Below are 19,564 nucleotides of genomic sequence, written 5' to 3' on the forward strand. Positions count from 1 at the left end.
AAGGGTGTTTTTTTTTTTTTTTTTTTTTTCAAAAGGCAGCTGGACTCGGTTTTTTTCCTCGAAGACGTTTTGCTTCTCATCCAAGAAGCTTCTTCAGTTCTGACTGGAGGATGGAAGGACTCTCAGAGGGAGTGCTGATGACCAGAGGACCGCAAGGAACTATAAATCTTTCCATCCTCCGCCGTTCAGTCAGAACTTGAAGGAGCTCCTTGGATGAGAAAGCAAAAGGTCTTCAAGGAAAAACAGAGTCCAGTTGCCTTTTGGGAAAGAAAAAAAAAAACCACCCTTGGGGCTGTTTGCAGAATAATAATAATTTTGGATAAGTGGAGAACAAACATTGCTCAAAAGCACCTTAAGGCAGGGCAAGAAACAAGGGATGGAAACTAACCTAGGAGAGAAGCGACCTGGAATTGATGGGACACTTCCAAACAGGGAGAACAATTAGCCAGTGGAACGCCTTGCCACCAGAAGTTGTGGGTGCTCCATCCCTAGAGGTTGTTAAGAAAAGACTATAGACAGTCCCTTGTCTCAAATGGTATAGGGTCTCCTGCTTGGGGTTGGGGGGTTGGACTAGAAGACCTCCAAGGTGTCCCTTCCAGCTCTATTGTGATCAGGCGTATTTTTTTCCGCTCCACTCTTGCAGGAAAGTACCTTCGGCAAAAGCGAATCGACTTTCAGTTGCCTTACGACATTCTCTGGCAGTGGAAGCATAACCAGGTAAGGGTAAGACCGGCGGCGTCTGGTGTGAACGTCCCAGGTTCGAATTCTGCACCCTCTGTTTGCAGAGTCACCTGCTTCCTGCCGCAGCTGCCCTGAACTCGGCCAGGTGTCTGTTGTTAACGGCGATGGTTAAAAAAAAGAGAGAAGGAAGGGAAGATGTTGAAGACACCTTTCCTTCCTCCCTCCCTCCCTCCCTCCCTTCCTGTTCCTCCTTCCTTCCTTCCTTGGTTCCTTTTTCCTTCCTTCCTTGGTTCCTTCCTTCCTTCCTTCCTTCCTTCCTTCCTTCCTTCCTTCCTTCCTTCCTTCCTTGGTTCCTTTTTCCTTCCTTCCTTCCTTTCCTTCCTTCCTCCCTCCCTCCCTCCCTCCCTCCCTCCCTGTTCCTCCTTCCTTCCTGTTCCTCCTTCCTTCCTTGGTTCCTTTTTCCTTCCTTCCTTGGTTCCTTCCTTCCTTCCTTCCTTGGTTCCTTCCTTCCTTCCTTCCTTCCTTCCTTCCTTCCTTCCTTCCTTCCTTCCTTCCTTCCTTGGTTCCTTTTTCCTTCCTTCCTTCCTTCCTTCCTTCCTCCCTCCCTCCTCCCTCCCTCCCTCCTGTTCCTCCTTCCTTCCTGTTCCTCCTTCCTTCCTTGGTTCCTTTTTCCTTCCTTCCTTCCTTGGTTCCTTTTTTCCTTCCTTGGTTCCTTTTTTCCTTCCTTCCTTCCTTGGTTCCTTTTTCCTTCCTTGGTTCCTTTTTCCTTCCTTGGTTCCTTTTTCCTTGGTTCCTTCGTTCCTTCCTTCCTTCCTTCCTTCCTTCCTCCCTCCCTCCCTCCCTTCCTTCCTGTTCCTCCTACCTTCCTTGGTTCCTTTTTCCTTCCTTCCTTTTTCCTTCCTTCCTTTTTCCTTCCTTGGTTCCTTTTTCCTTCCTTCCTTCCTTCCTTCCTCCCTCCTCCCTCCTCCCTCCCTCCCTCCCTCCCTTCCTTCCTGTTCCTCCTTCCTTCCTTCCTTCCTTGGTTCCTTTTCCCTACCTACCTACCTACACAAAGCAGTTTCCATCAACCTCTAACCATCCCTCCTTCCCTGCCGTGCCTGAGCAACAGCAGTTGTTCAGCTAGCAAAACATGTTGGGTTCTTAATCCTGCTGGGGACTTTTATTCTGACAGCACCTCTCCAGCCAAGATGTGTTTGTGTGTGTGTGTGTGTGAGTGAGTGTGAGACACCCCTCTGGAGAATTTAGATGTTCTGCCAACAGGCCTGAAAAAATTTCAGGCCTTATTTTTCTTGGATCCCGGCCCGAGAAAAAAAAAAGGGCGTATTTTTTTCCCCCTTCTTTTTTTTTTTCTCTCCACATTTTCTTGATTTTATTTCTCCCGCCTTAAAAGCCAAAGGAGAAGGAGCTCGCAAGGCAGCTCCCTCCATTCGGGAAGGGAGAAAAACTCTTTATATCCAAAGTCCCTTCCAATACTTTTCTTCTGTATTGTGGGCAGGGGGTCGGACCTCCGAGGCCCCTTCCAACCCTGCTCTTCTGCATTCTGAGAAGGGGGTTGGACTAGAAGACCTCCGAGGCCCCTTCCAACTCTGTTATTCTCTATTCTGAGCAAGGGGTTGGACTAGAAGACCCCGGAGGCCCCTTCCAACCCTGCTCTTCTGCATTCTGAGAAGGGGGGTTGGACTAGAAGACCTCCCGGGTCCCTTCCAACCCTGTTCTTCTGGTTTCTGGGAGGCCCTCCATGGTGCAACGCAATCAACCCGCTCTTTCTCCCCTTTCCTTCCAGCTGTATAAAAAGCCGGACGTCCCACTTTACAAAAAAATCCGATCAAGTAAGTCCCTCTTTGTAACGGCTCCCTGGGGTGGTGGGGGGATGTCCCCAGACGGCCCTTCCTTCACGTCCCCTCGACACCCCCCCTCCCTCGACCTGGCGTCATCTCAGGCAGGTAGCTTGAAAATCTGGGAGGAGGGAGGGAGGGCGGGTGGGTGGGCGAGCCAAGCCTTTGAAACTCCAAGCCCCCTCCCCCATCCTGAGCTGGATTCAGGATCTCTCTCCCTCATCCTCTGCCTTATTTCACACACACCCACACCCCCATCCCACCTACAGATGTTTACGTGGACGTGAAACCTTTCTCTGGCTACGAAGCCACCACTTGCAACTGCAAGCAGCCCGGAGACAGCCAGAAAAGCGGGTGCCTGGATGACTGTTTGAACAGGTAAGGGACTCGAATTGCCCGGGAGGCCTCGGCTTTTATGACGGTTCACTTAGTGACTCTTCAGTTAACAGCAGTTAAAAAAAAAGAGAGTGAAGAGGGTTTTTTCACACCCACTTAACGGCCCCCGCGATCCGCATTCAGGCGTTTGGCAGCCGGTTTCGCGTTTATGACAGCCGCGGTGTGATCCCCATTTGGGATCTTCTGACAGGCAAAGCCAGTGGACTCACTTAACAACCCTGTCACTAACTCAGCTGCAGGGCTTCGTTTAAGAAAGTTGTCAAGAAAAGGTCGTCAGAAGGGGGCCAAAACTCACTTAACCGCTATTTTCCCCCCAGCGACAGAAATTTTGGGCTCAGATGTGGTCATAAAAGGACTCCCTGTAATTGAGGAAGGGAAGGGTTAGGGTGAGAGGAAAGAGGAGGGGAAGGAAGGAAGGAAGGAAGGAAGGAAGGAAGGAAGGAAGGAAGGAAGGAAGGAAGGAAAAAGGAAAAGAGAAAAGGTGGCGAGAATAAGAGAGAAATAAAAGAGGGAAGGAAAGAAGAGAAATAAAAGAGGGAGGGAAAGGGAGGAAGGAGAAAGGAAGAAAGGGAGGGAGGGAGGAAAGTAGAGAAATAAAGAGGGAGGGGGAAAAGGAAGGAGGAAGGAATGAAGGAAAGTAGAGAAATGAAGAGGGAGGGGAAAGGAAGGAAGGAAAGAAAGCAGAGACATAAAGATGGAGGGAAAAGGGAGGAAAGGAGAAAGAGAAGGAAGGGAGAAAAGTAGAGAAAGAGGGAGGGAAAAGGGAGGAAGGAGAAAGAAAAGAGGGAAGGAAGGAAGGAGAGAGGGAAAGAGAAAGAAAATGAAAACATGGTGAGAAAGAGAGAAAGAAAAGAGGGAAGGAAGGAAGAAAGGAAGAGGGAGAAGAGTTATGGGAGTTGAAATCCACACATCTTAAAGTTGCCAAGTTTGGGGACACTTTATCTATCTATCTATCTATCTATCTATCTATCTATCTATCTATCTATCTATCTATCTATCTTATTTATTCTGTCTTCTCGGCGGCTTCCAAAGTGGCGTCTCTCACCCTGGGCAACTTTTAAGTTGGGTGGACCTTCAACTCCCATCCCTGCTTCCCTTCTGGCCTCCTCCCAGGCTGGCAGGGGAATTCTGGGTGCTGAAGTCCACCCCCCCCCTCTTTAAAACCGCTTCAGGCCTTCTGACCCCCACCGCCTTCCTTCTCCCTCTCTCTCTCTCTCTCTTTGCCCCCCTCAGGATGATCTTCGCCGAGTGCTCGCCCAACACGTGTCCCTGCGGGGAGCAGTGCTGCAACCAGCGGATCCAGAGGCACGAGTGGGTGCAGTGCCTGGAGCGCTTCCGGGCGGAGGAGAAAGGCTGGGGCATCCGGACCAAGGAGTCCCTTGAAAGCCGGGCAGTTCATCATCGAGTACCTGGGAGAGGTCGTCAGCGAGCAGGAATTCAGGTGTGAAGGCCGGGGGGAGGAGGAGGAGTAGGGGGGAGGCTTGGGGGGGAAGGGGGGCGTTCCGCCCGGGAAAGGAAACGTGCTGTTACGGAATGGGGACAGAGTTGGAAGGGACCCCGGAGGTCTTCTAGCCCAGCCCCTTGCTCGGAAGATAGGATGAGAGGCTTGGAAGGGACCTCGGAGGTCTTCTAGTCCAACCCCCTGCCCAGAATGCAGAAGAGCAGAGATGGAAGGGACCTCGGAGGTCTTCTAGTCCAACCCCCTGCCCAGAATGCAGAAGAGCAGAGATGGAAGGGACCCTGGAGGTCTTCTAGTCCAATCCCCTGCTCAGAAGATAGAATGACAGCATCAGAAGGGATCTCAGAGGTCTTCTAATCCAACCCCCTACGCAGAATACATGAATAACAGAGTCGGAAGGGATCTCAGAGGTCTTCTAGTCTAACCCCTGCTCAGAATACAGAATAGCAAACTTGAAAGCGACCCTGGAGGTCTTCTATTCCAACCCCCTGCTCAGAATGCAAAGGAAAAGACTTGGAAGGGATCTCAGAGGTCTTCTAGTCTGACCCCCTGCTCAGAATACAGAATAACAGAGTTGGGAGGGACCTCGGAGGTCTTCTAGTCCAGCCCCCTGCTCAGAATGCAGAAGAGCAGAGATGGAAGGGGCCTCGGGGGTCTTCTAGTCTGACCCCCTGCTCAGAATGCAGAGCAAAAGACTTGGAAGGGATCTCAGAGGTCTTCTAGTCTGACCCCCTGCTCAGAATACAGAATAACAGAGTTGGGAGGGACCTCGGAGGTCTTCTAGTCCAGCCCCCTGCTCGGAATGCAGAAGAGCAGAGATGGAAGGGGCCTCGGGGGTCCTCTAGTCTGACCTCCTGCTCAGAATACAGAAGAACAGACTCGGGAGGGACCTCAGAGGTCTTCCAGCCCAACCCCCTTCCTTTGGCTTTCCAGGAACCGGATGATTGAGCAATACCACAACCACAGCGATCACTACTGCCTCAACCTGGACAGCGGGATGGTGATTGACAGCTACCGCATGGGGAACGAGGCCCGTTTCATCAACCACAGCTGCAACCCCAACTGCGAGATGCAGAAATGGTAAGCGCCGTCCCCCCCCCTCCTCCGGCTGCAGTCGGAAACCGCCTCCGGCCTGAAAGCAAATCGAAGCTCAAATCCAGGGAGTCCTTGACCTGCGACAGTTCCTTGAGTGACCAAAGTTACCACGTCGCTGAAATAAAGTGACTTAGGACAGTTTTTCACACTTCCGACTGTTGCCGCCTGCCCAGGATCAGGCGATCAAAATTCAGAAGCTTGGCAACCGACTCACACTTACGACGGTGGCAATGTCCCCGGGAGGTCACGTGATCGATCCCCTTTTGGGACCTTCTGACAACTAAAGTCAATGCGGAAACCAGATTCACTTAACAACAGTGTCACTAATTTAATAGCTACAGGTAGAGGCAGATATTTGTCTCTCTGGGCGCTGAGAATTATATTTGCTGAACAAAAACTCCACATTGGTGACAGGAAGGGCATCCGGCCAATAAAACGCTCTGCCAGCTCCATTCAGTTGCCCCGACTGAATGGAGCAAGGGATTATGGGGTCGTTAAAAGACGATGATGATGATGATGATGAGTGATTCACTTAACAACTGCGGCAAAGAAGGTCTTAAAATGGAGCAAAGCTCCCTTAACAACGGTTCTCGCTTAGCAGCACGATTTTTTGGCTCCATTTTGGTCAGAAGTCTGCCTGCCAGAACTGAATTCAAGAAATGCGTTCAAATCTAGTCATTGTTTTCTTCTCTTTGCCTCCAGGTCGGTCAACGGCGTTTACCGGATCGGGCTCTACGCTTTGAAGGACATGCCGGCCGGCACTGAGCTGACCTACGACTACAATTTCCACTCCTTCAACGTGGAGAAGCAGGTGAGACCTTGCCCGGGGTTTTTTGGGGGGGAAGGGAGGGTGGTCTCTGTTCTGGATCGTCCTCGGCCACCTGGGTGACTTTGGATCCAGCCCCTTCTCTCTCTCCTTGCCTTAACCCACCCCGCAGGGTTGCCGTTGTGTGGGGACATTCGGTAGAGGAAGGAATATTCGGTCTGTTTGCCACCACTTTTGAGTTACTTACACCTAAAATACAGGTGGTCCTTGACTTACAGCCCAAAATTTCTGTGGCTAAGAGAGAGAGAGGGGCGTTAAAAGCGAGTTTTGCCCCCTTTCACAACTCCCATCGTTGTTAAGCGAATCCCTAAAGTTCTTTTAAGTCAGCCACACGGTCGTTAAGCAAATCCCACGGACCGTGCTTGTCAGAAGGTCGCCAGGACACTGCGACTGTCGTAAATCTGAATCCGTTTCCAAGCATCCAAATCCCCCTCCCCGGGGATGCTGCCGTGGTCGTAAGCGTGAGCCACCGGTCAGTGCCACCGTCACGTTGGTCGCTGAATGAAACGCTGCGAGTCGAGGACCGCCTGGGAAGGGGAGATGGAAGTCAAAGAAAGGGTATCGCCCGGGCTTCCCCCGACCCCCTGTTTAAACATGCCCCCCCGTTTTCCTCCCCGTAGCAACTCTGCAAATGCGGCTTCGAAAAATGCCGAGGGATCATCGGCGGGAAGAGCCAGCGGATGAACGGCCTGCTCAGCAAAGCCAGCCAGGTGGTCACAGCCCAGAGGAGGCCCAGCCGGTCCAAAGAGAAGAGGAAGTCCAAGCACAAGCTGAAAAAGAGGGTGCGGGAGTACGCACCCCAAGTTTCACCTTTGCAGTTTAAGCAGCGGCGCTTAGGCTTATATACCGCTTCACAGCCCTCTCTGGCCCCCCCCAACCATCGGGGCCCTCATTTTATCCACCCTGGAAAGGATGGAAGGCTGAGTCAACCTTGAGCCAGTCAGGATCGAATTGCTGGCAGTGGGCAGAATTAGCCTGCAATACTGCATTCTAACCAGGAGGGAGGGAGGGAAGAAGGAAAGGAAGGAGGAAGGAAGGAAGGAAGGAAGGAAGGAAGGAAGGAAGGAAGGAAGGAAGGAAGGAAGGAAGGAAGGAAGGAAGGAAGGAAGGAAGGAAGGAAGGAAGGAAGGAAGAAAGGAGAGTTGGAAGGGACCTTAGAGGTCCTTTAGCCCAACAGGGAGGGAGGGAAGGAAAGGAAGGAAGGAAGGAGAGTTGGAAGGAACCTTAGAGGTATTTTAGTCCAACAGAATAAAAGTCCCCAGCAGGATTAAGAATCCAACATGTTTTGCTAGCTGAACAACTGCTGTTGCTCAGGCACGGCAGGGAGGGAGGGATGGTTAGAGGTTGATGGAAACTGTTTTGTGTAGGTAGGTAGGTAGGTAGGAAGGAGGGAGGGAGGGAGAGAGAGAGAGAGGAACCTAGGAAGGAAGGAAGGAAGGAAGGAAGGAAGGAAGGAAGGAAGGAAGGAGGGAAGGAGGGAGGAAGGAAGGAAGGAAAAAAGGAAGGAAAAAAGGAAACAAGGAGGGAAGAACCTAGGAAGGAAGGAAGGAAGGAAGGAAGGAAGGAAGGAAGGAGGAGAGAGAGTTGGAAGGGACCTTGGAGGTCTTTTAGTCCAACAGAGAGGGAAGGAAGGAAGCCCCCATCAACATTTCAGAAGTGGCCCCCAACTTCTGCTTCCTTCATAGCCGGGGTAAAACTGTGGAGTTTGGAACCTGGGTGCCCCCAGTTTTGCTCTCTGAGATTCCCCTCCCTCCTTCAACGAAACACCCCTCTTGTTTTCCAGAAGGGCCATGTTCCCGAAGAGCCCAGCGATAATGCCAACCCCCCAACCCGGCTAACTCCCCAACTGCAGATGAAGCCCATGTCCAACCGGGAAAGGTGAGGAGAGGGAAAGGGGCTGTAGGTTCTCGGCCTGGGCCCTTGCGCAGCCTCAACACAAGGGTGGACCCGTCCTTCCTCAGGCCTGTCTAGCCACTTAGTTGGTGGCTCTTGCAAACAGCTGTACGGGTTAAGGAACCACGAAGCCCCGACATGGCGCTTCAGAATGGATAACCCCTGGTTTGCCACAGCTTGCCTACCCAGGAACGGGAAACTTGGTTGGTTGATGGGTAGTAGATTAGTGGCTGGCTGGCTGGTTGGGTGGTGATTGTGTAGTGATTTGTTGGTTGATGATGGACGGGTTGTTGGTTGGTTGAAGGTTGGCTGATGAATGGTTGTTGCTTGGTAGGGTGATGGTTGGTTGTTTCTTGCTGGTTGGTTGATGGATGATTGGTTGAAGGTTGGCTGATGAATGGTTGTTGCTTGTCAAGGTGATGGTTTGTTATTGGTTGGTTGGTTGATGGTTTTTGCTTGGTTGGTTGTTTCTTGCTGGTTGGTTGATGGATGATTGGTTGATGGTTGGTTGATGAATGGTTGGTTGTTTCTTGCTGGTTGATGGATGATTGGTTGATGGTTGGTTGATGAGTGGTTGATTGATGGATGGTTGTTTCTTGCTGGATTGTTGATGGATGATTGGTTGATTGTTGGTTGTTGCTTGGTTGGTTGATGATGGGTTGGTGGTCGGTTAGTAACAGGTTGCTTGGTTGCTCACTTTTTGATTGACTCCACCCTCATTTTCCTCCCTGTCCAATCACCCATAAACCCTTCCTACCGCCACTCTCCCTCCTCCCCAAGAAATGCTTCTTCCCACTATCTTGACATCTTCTTTTTTCCACCCCCCTTCTAGGAATTTCGTGCTGAAACACCACGTTTTCCTGGTGCGCAACTGGGACAAGATCCGTCAGAAGCAGGAAGAGGTCAAACACGACAGCGACAGCCTCCACTCGCCCTCGTTGTACACCCGCTGGAATGGGATGTGTCGGGACGATGGCAACATTAAATCCGGTGAGGGTCGAACCCTCCCGCTTCTCCGAGCGCCTTGAAGTCGCAGCCAGAAAGAAGCTGCTCGTAACTAAACCACAACCTTCTTTCCATCACTGCCCATTGGCTAAATCCAGCTGCTTTGTAATAACAGAATACCAGAGTTGGAAGGGACCTTGGAGGCCATGTAGTCCAACCCTCTGCTCAAGCAGGAAATCCTATACCATTGCATACAAATGGTTGTCCAATTTCTTCTTGGAAACCCCCAGTGATTGATTGATTGATAGTAGATTAGATAGATGATAGATAGATAGATAGATAGATAGATAGATAGATAGATAGATAGATAGATAGATAGATAGATAGATAGATAGATATGATAGATAGATAGATAGATAGATAGATAGATAGATAGATAGAGATAGATAGATAGATAGATAGATAGATAGATAGATAGATAGATAGATAGATAGATAGATAGATAGATAGATAGATAGATAGATAGATAGATAGATAGATAGATAGATAGATAGATGATAGATGATAGATAGATAGAGATAGAGATAGATAGATAGATAGATAGATAGATAGATAGATGATAGATAGATAGATGATAGATAGATAGATAGATAGATAGATGATAGATGATAGATAGATAGATAGAGATAGATAGATGATAGATAGATAGATAGATAGATAGATAGATAGATAGATAGATAGATAGACAGACAGACAGACAGACAGACAGACAGACAGACATGATAGATAGATAGATAGATAGATAGATAGATAGATAGATAGATAGATAGATAGATAGATAGATGATAGATAGATAGATAGATAGATAGATAGATAGATGATAGATAGATAGATGATAGACAGACAGACAGACACGGATAGATAGATAGATAGATAGATAGATAGATAGATAGATAGACAGACAGACAGACAGACAGACAGACAGACAGACATGATAGATAGATAGATAGATAGATAGATAGATAGATAGATAGATAGATAGATAGATAGATGATAGATAGATAGATAGATAGATAGATAGATAGATAGACAGACAGACAGACAGACAGACAGACAGACAGACAGACATGATAGATAGATAGATAGATAGATAGATAGATAGATAGATAGATAGATAGATAGATAGATAGAAACAAATAAACAAACCTTGGAGGTCTTCTAGTCCAACCCCCTTCCAAACATTGTCACCCCTCGCCCTCTTTAACATCACAGTGGTGACGATCTTAGTCATCAACTTAATATCCTAAAGTAATGCAACTCAAGCAAACAATGGCTTAGCGTCTTGTCAAACCCTGGACCACCATAGCGCTGTCAGAAGCCCGTGGAGGCCCCCTCCCTCATCTCCCTCCCCTTCTTTTTCCAGATGTCTTCATGACCCAGTTCTCCGCCCTGCAGACCGCACGCTCGGTGAGGACACGACGGTTGGCGGCCGCCGAAGAAAACCTCGAAGTGGCCCGCGCAGCGCCCGCCAGATCTTCAAGGAGATCTGCGATGGCATCATTGCCTACAAAGGTGACGCCAAGCTTCAGGCAGAATCACCTTGAACCCAGGACAGGGTTTCTTTCGGGGGGTGTCCTCTGGTGCTCTCTGAGCTGGGTGGTTTCCTTGCAGGCATTTCACGACCCAACTAGGTAACACCATCCCTGCTTAACTGATCTGTATTTTTCTCCCGGAGCAGATAAATCCAGATCACTGATTTACAGAATCAGGTTGTCCCTTTTATCTACTGCTGGTTTTTTTTCGGGGTGGGTGGGGGGGAATTGCGTGCCATTTTCCCCATCCCAATCTTGAGTTTTAACCTTCTGGGTGACAGTGCAGCATCAGGAGAGAGTGGTGCGGTGGCCTAGAGGTGGAGCTCTTCGCCTCCCAGTCAGGAGGCTGTGAGTTCGATCCTAGGTAGAGGCAGATATTTCTCTCTCTCTCTCTCTCTGGGCGCAATGAGAATATGATCTGCTGAACAAAACGCCGCTCTGGGGACAGGAAGGGCATCTGGCCAGTCAACACTCGGCTCCACTCCGTTGCCCGCACTCCGCCCCACAAGGGATTACGGGGCTGTTGAATGATGATGAATGATGAATGCAACATTGGGAGGATGTGGGGCTGGATGATCCTCCCCTCCCCCCTGGCCCTTCAAGCCCTCCAGCCGTGTCCCCACCGTCATGGCGTCCGTCCACCTGGTCGTCCTTTGCTTCTTTTTCTTTCCACCTCTTCCCGCATTGCAGACTTCTTAAAAGAGTGCCGGCCTTTGCGAAAGGTTTCCTCGCTTGCAGCTTCTTAATCAGAGCTGAAGCAATGATTTCCCCCCCTCCCATCCCTCCCCGGACATGATTTCGGACTACAGTTCCCATCTCCAGTCGTCGGATCTCCAAGCCCAGGGGCGCTCAGAGGAACGCCCCTCCGGTCACCCTCTCGCAAGCTTTGAACCTCTCCAGTGGCCCTCACGGCCTTCTTCTCTGGTTGACTTTCAGATTCCTCCAGCCAAATCCTAGCCACCCCTTTGCTGGTTCTTCCTCCGAAAAAAAGTAAGTTTCCTCTTTTGCCAACGGGGGGGAAAAAGGGGGTGCTGTGTGTAGGAGTGGACTCTCTCTCCCACCCCACCCCCAATCTGAGTGTCCAAACTGGACCCCCGGTCACACGTCCAACCTCTCCCCTGGCCCAGGAACGCCGATTACTACGAGAAGATCTCGGACCCCCTCGATCTCACCACCATCGAGAAGCAGATCCTGACGGGCTACTACAAAACGGTGGAGGCTTTCGACGGGGATATGCTGAAGGTTTTCCGCAACGCTGAGGTGAGTGGGCAGCTGGAACCAAGGAGAGTTTTCTCCCCCAAACTCCCCCCTTCTCCAAAAACCTCGAATTTCACGGCCCGTTAAATATGAAAATCTCTCTCTCTCTCTCTCTCTCTCTCTCTCTCTCTTCTTTCCCCCCCTCTCGTCCCGTCCCCCTTTCCTTGCAGAAATACTATGGCCGCAAATCCCCGATCGGGCGGGATGTCTGCCGGCTGCGGAAAGCCTATTACAACGCCCGTCACGAAGCGGCTGCTCAGATCGACGAGATCGTGGGCGAGACGGCCAGCGAGGCGGACAGCAGCGAGACCTCCCTGTGCGAGAAGGAGAGCGGTCACGAGAAGGACGAAGACGTCATCCGCTGCATCTGCGGCTTGTACAAAGACGAAGGGCTGATGATCCAGTGTGACAAGTGCATGGTGAGGGACACGAAGCCCCCCCTGCTGGGACCTTCAGGGGAGGGGGCAGGTTCCCAGCTTCAGAAATAGAAAATTTCCCCCCTGGATTTGATCTAAAAGAGGGTTTCTTCGAGTCTAGGGAATTCTGGGAGTTGAAGTCCAGGCGTCTTAAAAGTGGCCAGGTTTGATCAAAGAGCAACAGGAGGATCCCCTGTTTTGATATATTAAGTTGATAAGAATTTGGATTGTTTTCTAAGAATCTTTTTTCAGGTTATTGTTTTGGGTTTGTTTGTTTTTTGCAAAATGCAGTAGCCTTCTATTGCTATTTTGTTGCTCTGGTTTGCTAACTTTGGCTGAAATTAGCCAGGGATATTCCAAGCTTCTCACTCAGCAGGAAGATTCTGCTCTTTCTTTCTTTCTTTCTCTTTTTTCTTTTTTTTCTTTCTTTCTTTCTTTCTTTCTTTCTTTCTTCTCTCTTTCTTCTCTCTCTCTCTCTCTCTCTCTCTCTCTCTCTCTCTCTCTCTCTCTCTCTCTCTCTCTCTTTTTTTCTTCTTCTTCTACAATGCATAAATATTTTTTTTCCTCCTCTACTGAGGCAAGGTTTCTTTCTCGGCATTTCCTGAGGCCTCCCTTTCTCTCGCAGGTTTGGCAGCACTGCGACTGCATGGGTGTGAACTCGGACGTCGAACACTATTTGTGTGAACAGTGTGAGCTGCGCACAGTGGATCGGGTAAGTGTCTATAGATGGGGAGAGATAGACAGACAGACAGACAAGACTGTCCACCTTTTCACAAATAATTCTGGGCTGTGAACACACACAATATTTCCTCATCCTATTTTCCCCACAATAACAACCAAGATGGGGGTTGGGATTGGCCCAAAGTCACCCAGCTGACTTTCATGCCTAAGGCAGGACTAGAACTCACCGTCTCCTGGTGATTGATCCAAAGTCACCCAACTGCCTTTCGTGCCTAAGGCAGGACTAGAACTCCCCATTTCTTGCCAGCTTCTTTAACCACTAGACCAAACTGTCCCTTTTCCCTGTTCCTTTGAACCATCCTGGAAACATTTGAAACAATTCCCAAAGGTAGGAAAGCTGAGATTTCTCTATTATTATTATTATTATTATTATTATTATTATTATTATTATTATTATTATTATTATTATTATTATTATTTTCCCCTTCCTCCTATTTCTCTCGTCCTCCTTTAGGAGGTACCGATGATTCCCCGGCCTCATTACACCCAACCTGGCTGCGTTTACTTCATCTGTCTGTTGCGAGACGATCTCCTGCTCCGCCAAGGTGGGTGTTCTGCCCCTGGGGGGAGTGACAGGCAGCCAGGAGAGCTATGGGGTAGCTCTCGCCCTCCTCTCCGGGGTCCCCTGTGTTCTGATTTCGCTCACTGGTGAGGGTGTCCTAGCACAGGTCAAATCAGAAGCTTGACTCAAACCCCCCCGGCCTGGCCTGGGCATTGAGAGGGTGCCAGCTACGTTGTCTTCATCATTCTGGATCATCTTTCTCTTTAGTTAATCTATCCATTTCAGCACAGTCCCAAATTTTCCTACTTACAACCCCATCCGGTGGTAGCATTCATATTTTTCCCAGGGTTTACCCTGTGTAATCCTCGTTCTCCTTTTGACTGTTCCTTTCCGTTATGTGCTTTTTCTCCGATGCGTCCTTCTTATTTCCCCTTCTGTTCTGGGAAAACCGCCCCTTAAAACAGGGGGGTGGGCAAACTACGGCCCGCGGGCCACATCCGGCCCGTTGGTCTTTTTAATCCGGCCCGCCGAAGATCGGTACAGAATTAAGGTTTGATGTGAATGATGGAATGATTGCATTCATTTGACTTTGACTTGTAATGACAGGCATTTCGACACCAGGCGGCGCATTAGGCGCAGTGACTTGATTTTGCGGAGATTTTGCAGTTTTTTATATGTATCGTATCTTGTGCTGACCCGGCCCGTCTGTCAAATTTTAAAAGTCAATGAGGCCCACGAGCCAAAAAGTTTGCCCACCCCTGCCTGAAAAAGTCAGTTGCATCTCCACGTTAAGCCCCCAAAGGTGCCATGTGGGGAAGGCAGTCACCACCATAAATAGCTTTTGGGATATTCAAAATTCCATTGGAGTCGTTTCTCGTTCTTTTCCTGGGGTTTTTTTTTTCCCTCTTTTCCCCCTTATGGCCCCTGCTGGTGTATTTGAGTCCCTCCTCTGCCTTCCCACTTGCAGGAGACTGCGTGTACCTGATGCGAGACAGCCGAAGGACTCCCGATGGCCACCCAGTCCGGCAGTCGTACCGCCTGCTGTCCCACATCAACCGCGAGAGGCTGGATATCTTCCGGATTGAGAAGCTGTGGAAAAATGAGAAGTGAGTTTTTTCACGTCTTCTTCCTCCCGTGGGGAAAAAAAATAAGTTCTTTTCACTTCTCAGCCCTGCTTGGAAATGGCTGCGGAGGACGCCATGAATTCCATGGCAAACCTTGGAAGGATTTTCACTGATTCTTTGGGCCGGTAGATCACAAGTTTCTGAAGATATAAAAAATTGTCCCCCACATAGGTAGATGGGAAGGATAATAGCAATACAGCCCTGCTACATGGGGTAAATATCTTTAGTCCTAACGTAGGGCTGTGGGAATTAGATGTTCAGCAGAAAGAAAAAAAAACTATCTCTGTGTCCAGTTGTTTTGCTTCTCATCCAAGAAGCTTCCTTAGAGCAGCGTTTCTCACGCTTGAAAGTTTTAAGAATGGAATTCCAGGACTTTTATCAGAGCGTGTGCAGCATGACTACTATTGTGAGACAACCCAGGAGCAAAACACAGCACAAAGAGGCTTGGACAGTTAACAGTGGTTTATATACAAGACAGTTATATATAGAAATATACGTGGTAGGCAAATACCTGACAAGCAGTCAATCTTAACTCTGCACAGAGAACTCTACAATGGAGACAGGACACAATGAGAGAGAAACACACCCTCTAATGGCTGCCTTTATGTAAAAACACCTCTTAAAGTGGTAAAGGCTTCTGTGGACCCATACATAGTCTTAAAAAGGCAATACCAATGCTGATTCATCCTCATTGCATCAGCTTTACAGCTGCTGGTCAGCTCTTAAATCTCAATACCTTAACAGACTTGAAGTCCGCACTGCTTAAAGTATGATGTCTGAGAAATGAAATCCATCCCTCTTAAAGCAGGCGTGGGGTTCGTAGTCCCCCCCCCTAAAATTGCAAAACTGAACGCTCCTTAGAGCCGATCAGCACGGGTCTGCATTCAAATTAAATCAGCAACAACCCAAGTCAGTATCTTTGAGCCCAGCGGCTTTATGTAGCGGGGGGGACACTCCCTCTGCTTGTCTCCTTCCCGCAGGGGGGAACGCTTCGCCTTCGGCCACCACTACTTCCGCCCGCACGAAACCCACCACTCGCCCTCCCGCAAGTTCTACCACAACGAACTCTTCCGGGTGCCGCTGTACGAGATCATCCCTCTGGAGGCGGTGGTAGGGATCTGCTGCGTGCTGGATCTCTACACCTACTGCAAAGGCAAGTCGGCCCGGATCCCAGAAGCGGCTTCCTTCCCACCTGCCCCCCTCCAACCACACCCACCCCAGTTGAAGAAAGGGCCGGTGGCCTTTGGGGCTGAGAATGACCTTGAGAACTTCTCCCCTCGTCCCTTTTCCTCCCTTCTCACCCTCCCTCCGCCTCTTCCCCCCCGGCAGGAAGACCCAAAGGAGCGAAGGAGCCGGACGTATACATCTGCGACTACCGGCTGGACAAGTCGGCCCACCTCTTTTACAAGATCCACCGCAACCGCTATCCGGTCTGCACCAAATCCTACGCCTTCGACCACTTCCCGAAACGGCTGGCGCCGAAAAGAGATTTCTCGGTAAGCCCACTTGTCGTCCTGGCGGTAGCCCCGCGTCCATCTCCCTCAGTTCAATTCAGACAGATAACAGATCATCAAGAGTGGGAAGGGACCTTGTAGGTCATCTAGTCCCACCCCCTGCCCAAGCAGGAGACCCTACACCATTAACTGACAAGTGGCAGGTCCAGTCTCTTCCTGAAAGCCTCCAGGGATGAAGCTCCCACAACTTCCGAAGGCAACTTCTGTTCCATGGGTTGATTGTTCTCACTGTCAGAAAATTCCTCCTTATTTCCAGGTTGAATCTCTCCTTGTTCAGTTTCCATCCATTGTTCCTTGTGTTGCCTTCGGGCGCTTTGGAAAATAGCTTGACCCCACTTCCTCCTCTCTGGGGCAGCCCCTCAAATATTGGAAGGCTGCTATCCTGTCTCCCCTGGTCCTTCTCTTCCCTAGCCAAGCCCAGTTCCTGCAACCGTTCTTCCTATGTTTTAGTCTCCAGTCCCCTAGGACGAGGCAGGCGCTGCTCTGCTCAACGGCCCCATTTGGTAGCCCCAAATGTAGGGCAGCAAAGTGAGTTTGGCACACACACACACACACACACACACACACGCCCAGTTTTCTATGGCTTTCCTTGCCATGATTCATTCAGCGAATCGACTGCCGTCGTTAAATTAGCCACCCGGTCAGTAAAGTGAATCTGGCTTTTCCCCCTTGGTCGGAAGATTGCAACAGGAGATCGCATGGTATCTCTCTCTCTCTCTCTCTCTCTCCACACACACACACACACACACACACACGGATGCTGCGACCATTCTAAATCTGAGCCAGCTGCTGTAAATCACATGACCCCGGGGGAGGCTACAACGGTCGTTAAGTGTGAAAAGCGGGCACGAGTTGCTTTTTTTTCCCCCGATGCTGTCATAACTTAGAACGGTGGCTCATTGTAAGTCAAGGACTGCCTGCGCCCTATAAATTTCTTCCTTTTTCATCGGGACTTTCAACCTTTGGATATACTGGGGTTGGTAGTTAACGCCGAACAGTCTGCCACCAGGCCTTTTCCCTGCCTCAGTTTCCCCAGCCTCTCCCTCCTTGGGATGACCTCTCTTTGATGGCTGGGCCTCGAGGCACCCTGGACGTTGACTCTAATTGGCTTTTCTTTTTTCTTTTTCTTTCCCCATTTCAGCCTCATTACGTACCAGACAACTACAAGAGGAACGGAGGCAGGTGAGTCCCCTTGAGGGTTGCGTGGAAACATCTTCACCACAGCCCTTTGAGGTAGTCCAGGCCAGGAAACGGAATTCTGACCTGCTTTCCCCACCTTTGGAGCCTGGTTTTTCTTCTCTGGCCCTGGTCTAGGCTGCAGCTCTTCCTCCCATCTCCCAAGGTTATTCTCACAGTTCATAATAGAAGAGTGGAATAGAATAAGAAATAAGAATTAGAATTAGAATTAGAATAGAATAGAATAGAATAGAATAGAATAGTAATTCTTTTATTGGCCAAGTGTGATTGGACACACAAGGAATTTGTCTCGGTGCAAATGCTCTCAGTGCACATAAAAGAAAAGATACATTAGTCAAGAATCATAAGGTACAACACTTAATAATTGTCATAGGGCACAATAAGAATGGAATGGAATAGAATAGAATAGAACAGAATAAAGAATAGAATAAGGAATAGAATAGAATAGAATAGAATAGAATAGAATAGAATAGAATAGAATAAGGAAAGAATGGAATGGAATAGAATAGAGAATAGGATAGAATAGAATAGGAGAGGGTAGAATAAGGGATAGAATAGAATAAGGGATAGGATAGGGAAGAGAAAAGAGAAGAGAATAAGGGATAGGATAGGACAGGACAGAATAGAATAGGATACTTTATTGGCCAAGTGTGATTGGACACACAAGGAATTTGTCTTTGGTGCATAAGCTCTCAGTGTACATAAAGAAAAAATAAAATACATTCATCAAGAATCATAAGATGCAACAGTTAGTGATAGTCATAGGTTACTAATAAGCAATCAAATCCTACTAGGGAACAAATAAAAACAATATTAATTGTAGAGATACAAGCAACAAGGTTATAGTTATAAGTGGGAAGAGATAGATAATAGGAAGGATGAGAAGAAGGATAGTAATGCAGACTTAGTAAATAGTTGGAATAATGTTGTGGGAATGAGTTGTTTAGCAGAGTGATGGTGTTCAGGCAAAAACTCCCCTTGTGTCTAGTTGTTCTGGTGTGCAGGGCTCTATAGCATCGTTTTGAGGGTGGGAGTTGAAACAGTTTATGTCCAGGATGTGTGAGGGGTCCGTAGATATTTTCACAGCCCCCTTTTAGACCCCTGCAGTGTACAGGTCCTCCATGGAAGGCAGGAGGGTGGTAGCCGTTGGGTTTTTTTCTGCAGTATAATATTCTTTTACGACAGGCTGCCTGTCTTCGTACCACCTCTCCTTCCTGCCCATCTCACTCCCACAAAGCGGTCAAATTCAGATTCCGTTGACCCAGGTAGCCCCTCGAGTTACAGCTTCTCCTTGAGCCCTGTCGCTAAGTGAGACACGGGTTTATGCCCCCCCGTTCCCCCTTCCTCAGCACGGCTGTTCAGGGAATCCCCGCCGTTGATAAAGTCAGCAGTAACCTGATCGTGAAGCGAATCCGGCTGCCCCCCCCACCCCCCACTTTGGCTCTTGCTTTGTCGGAAGGTCGCAAAAGGGGATCAGGTGACCCCGGGCCGTCGTCAATTTGAACCCATTTCCCTCTCCCTTCTCAGGTCCTCTTGGAAGTCCGACCGCGCCAAGCCCCAAACGAAGGACCTGCCTCAGGAGGAGGAGCCTGTCCCGCTTCCGGAAGAGGGGATCGCCCACCCGAGCCCCCTCCGGAGAGCCGCCCGGCCCACCCGAGGAGCCCGAGAAAGAGGCCCTCCCTGGAGAACGTCGAGCTGGATAAAAAGGCCGAGGAGGGCAGCCCGGAGCCCAGGGAGCCCTGCAGCCCGGAAGAACGCCGGCACCTGCAGCGGGAGCGGCTGAACCAAATACTCCTCACCCTCTTAGAGAGGATCCCAGGAAAAAACGGTGAGTTTCCCTGGAACCCACCCTCCCTCCCTCCCTCCCTTCCTTCCTTCCTTCCTTCCTTCCTTCCTTCCTTCCTTCCTTCCTTCCGTATATTCCTTACTTACTTACTTTTCCTCCCCTCCTTCCTTCCTCCAACTACTTCTTTCCTTCCTTTCCATCCCTCCTCCTCCTCCCCTTCCTTCCTTTCTTCATTCCTCCCTCTGTAACATGTGTCCCTCCCTTCCTCCCTCCCTTCCTTTATATCTGTATATTCCTTCCTTCCT

The 19,564-nt window shown here is 49.5% G+C and overlaps 1 protein-coding gene across 1 annotated transcript in view; it reads left to right on the forward strand.

Moving 5' to 3' along the window:
• ASH1L (ASH1 like histone lysine methyltransferase) overlaps nt 1-19,564 on the forward strand; it is a 58,806-nt gene that overhangs the window by 38,120 nt on the left and 1,122 nt on the right. Inside the window, 23 exon segments of the mRNA XM_087943666.1 lie at nt 644-717; nt 2,465-2,510; nt 2,786-2,894; nt 4,146-4,290; nt 4,292-4,353; nt 5,305-5,451; nt 6,169-6,277; nt 6,913-7,074; nt 8,076-8,170; nt 9,018-9,175; nt 10,554-10,652; nt 10,655-10,702; nt 11,659-11,716; nt 11,850-11,982; nt 12,150-12,398; nt 13,021-13,107; nt 13,591-13,681; nt 14,606-14,744; nt 15,743-15,919; nt 16,096-16,258; nt 17,418-17,458; nt 19,001-19,089; nt 19,092-19,301. Of these exon segments, the coding sequence (XP_087799792.1) occupies nt 644-717; nt 2,465-2,510; nt 2,786-2,894; nt 4,146-4,290; nt 4,292-4,353; nt 5,305-5,451; nt 6,169-6,277; nt 6,913-7,074; nt 8,076-8,170; nt 9,018-9,175; nt 10,554-10,652; nt 10,655-10,702; nt 11,659-11,716; nt 11,850-11,982; nt 12,150-12,398; nt 13,021-13,107; nt 13,591-13,681; nt 14,606-14,744; nt 15,743-15,919; nt 16,096-16,258; nt 17,418-17,458; nt 19,001-19,089; nt 19,092-19,301 (2,691 nt within the window).

The sequence above is a fragment of the Notechis scutatus genome, chromosome 14 (genome assembly GCF_049901735.1).
Source record: "Notechis scutatus isolate UNSWTSFEM ecotype Mainland chromosome 14, rNotScu1.2, whole genome shotgun sequence".
NCBI lineage: Eukaryota > Metazoa > Chordata > Lepidosauria > Squamata > Elapidae > Notechis > Notechis scutatus.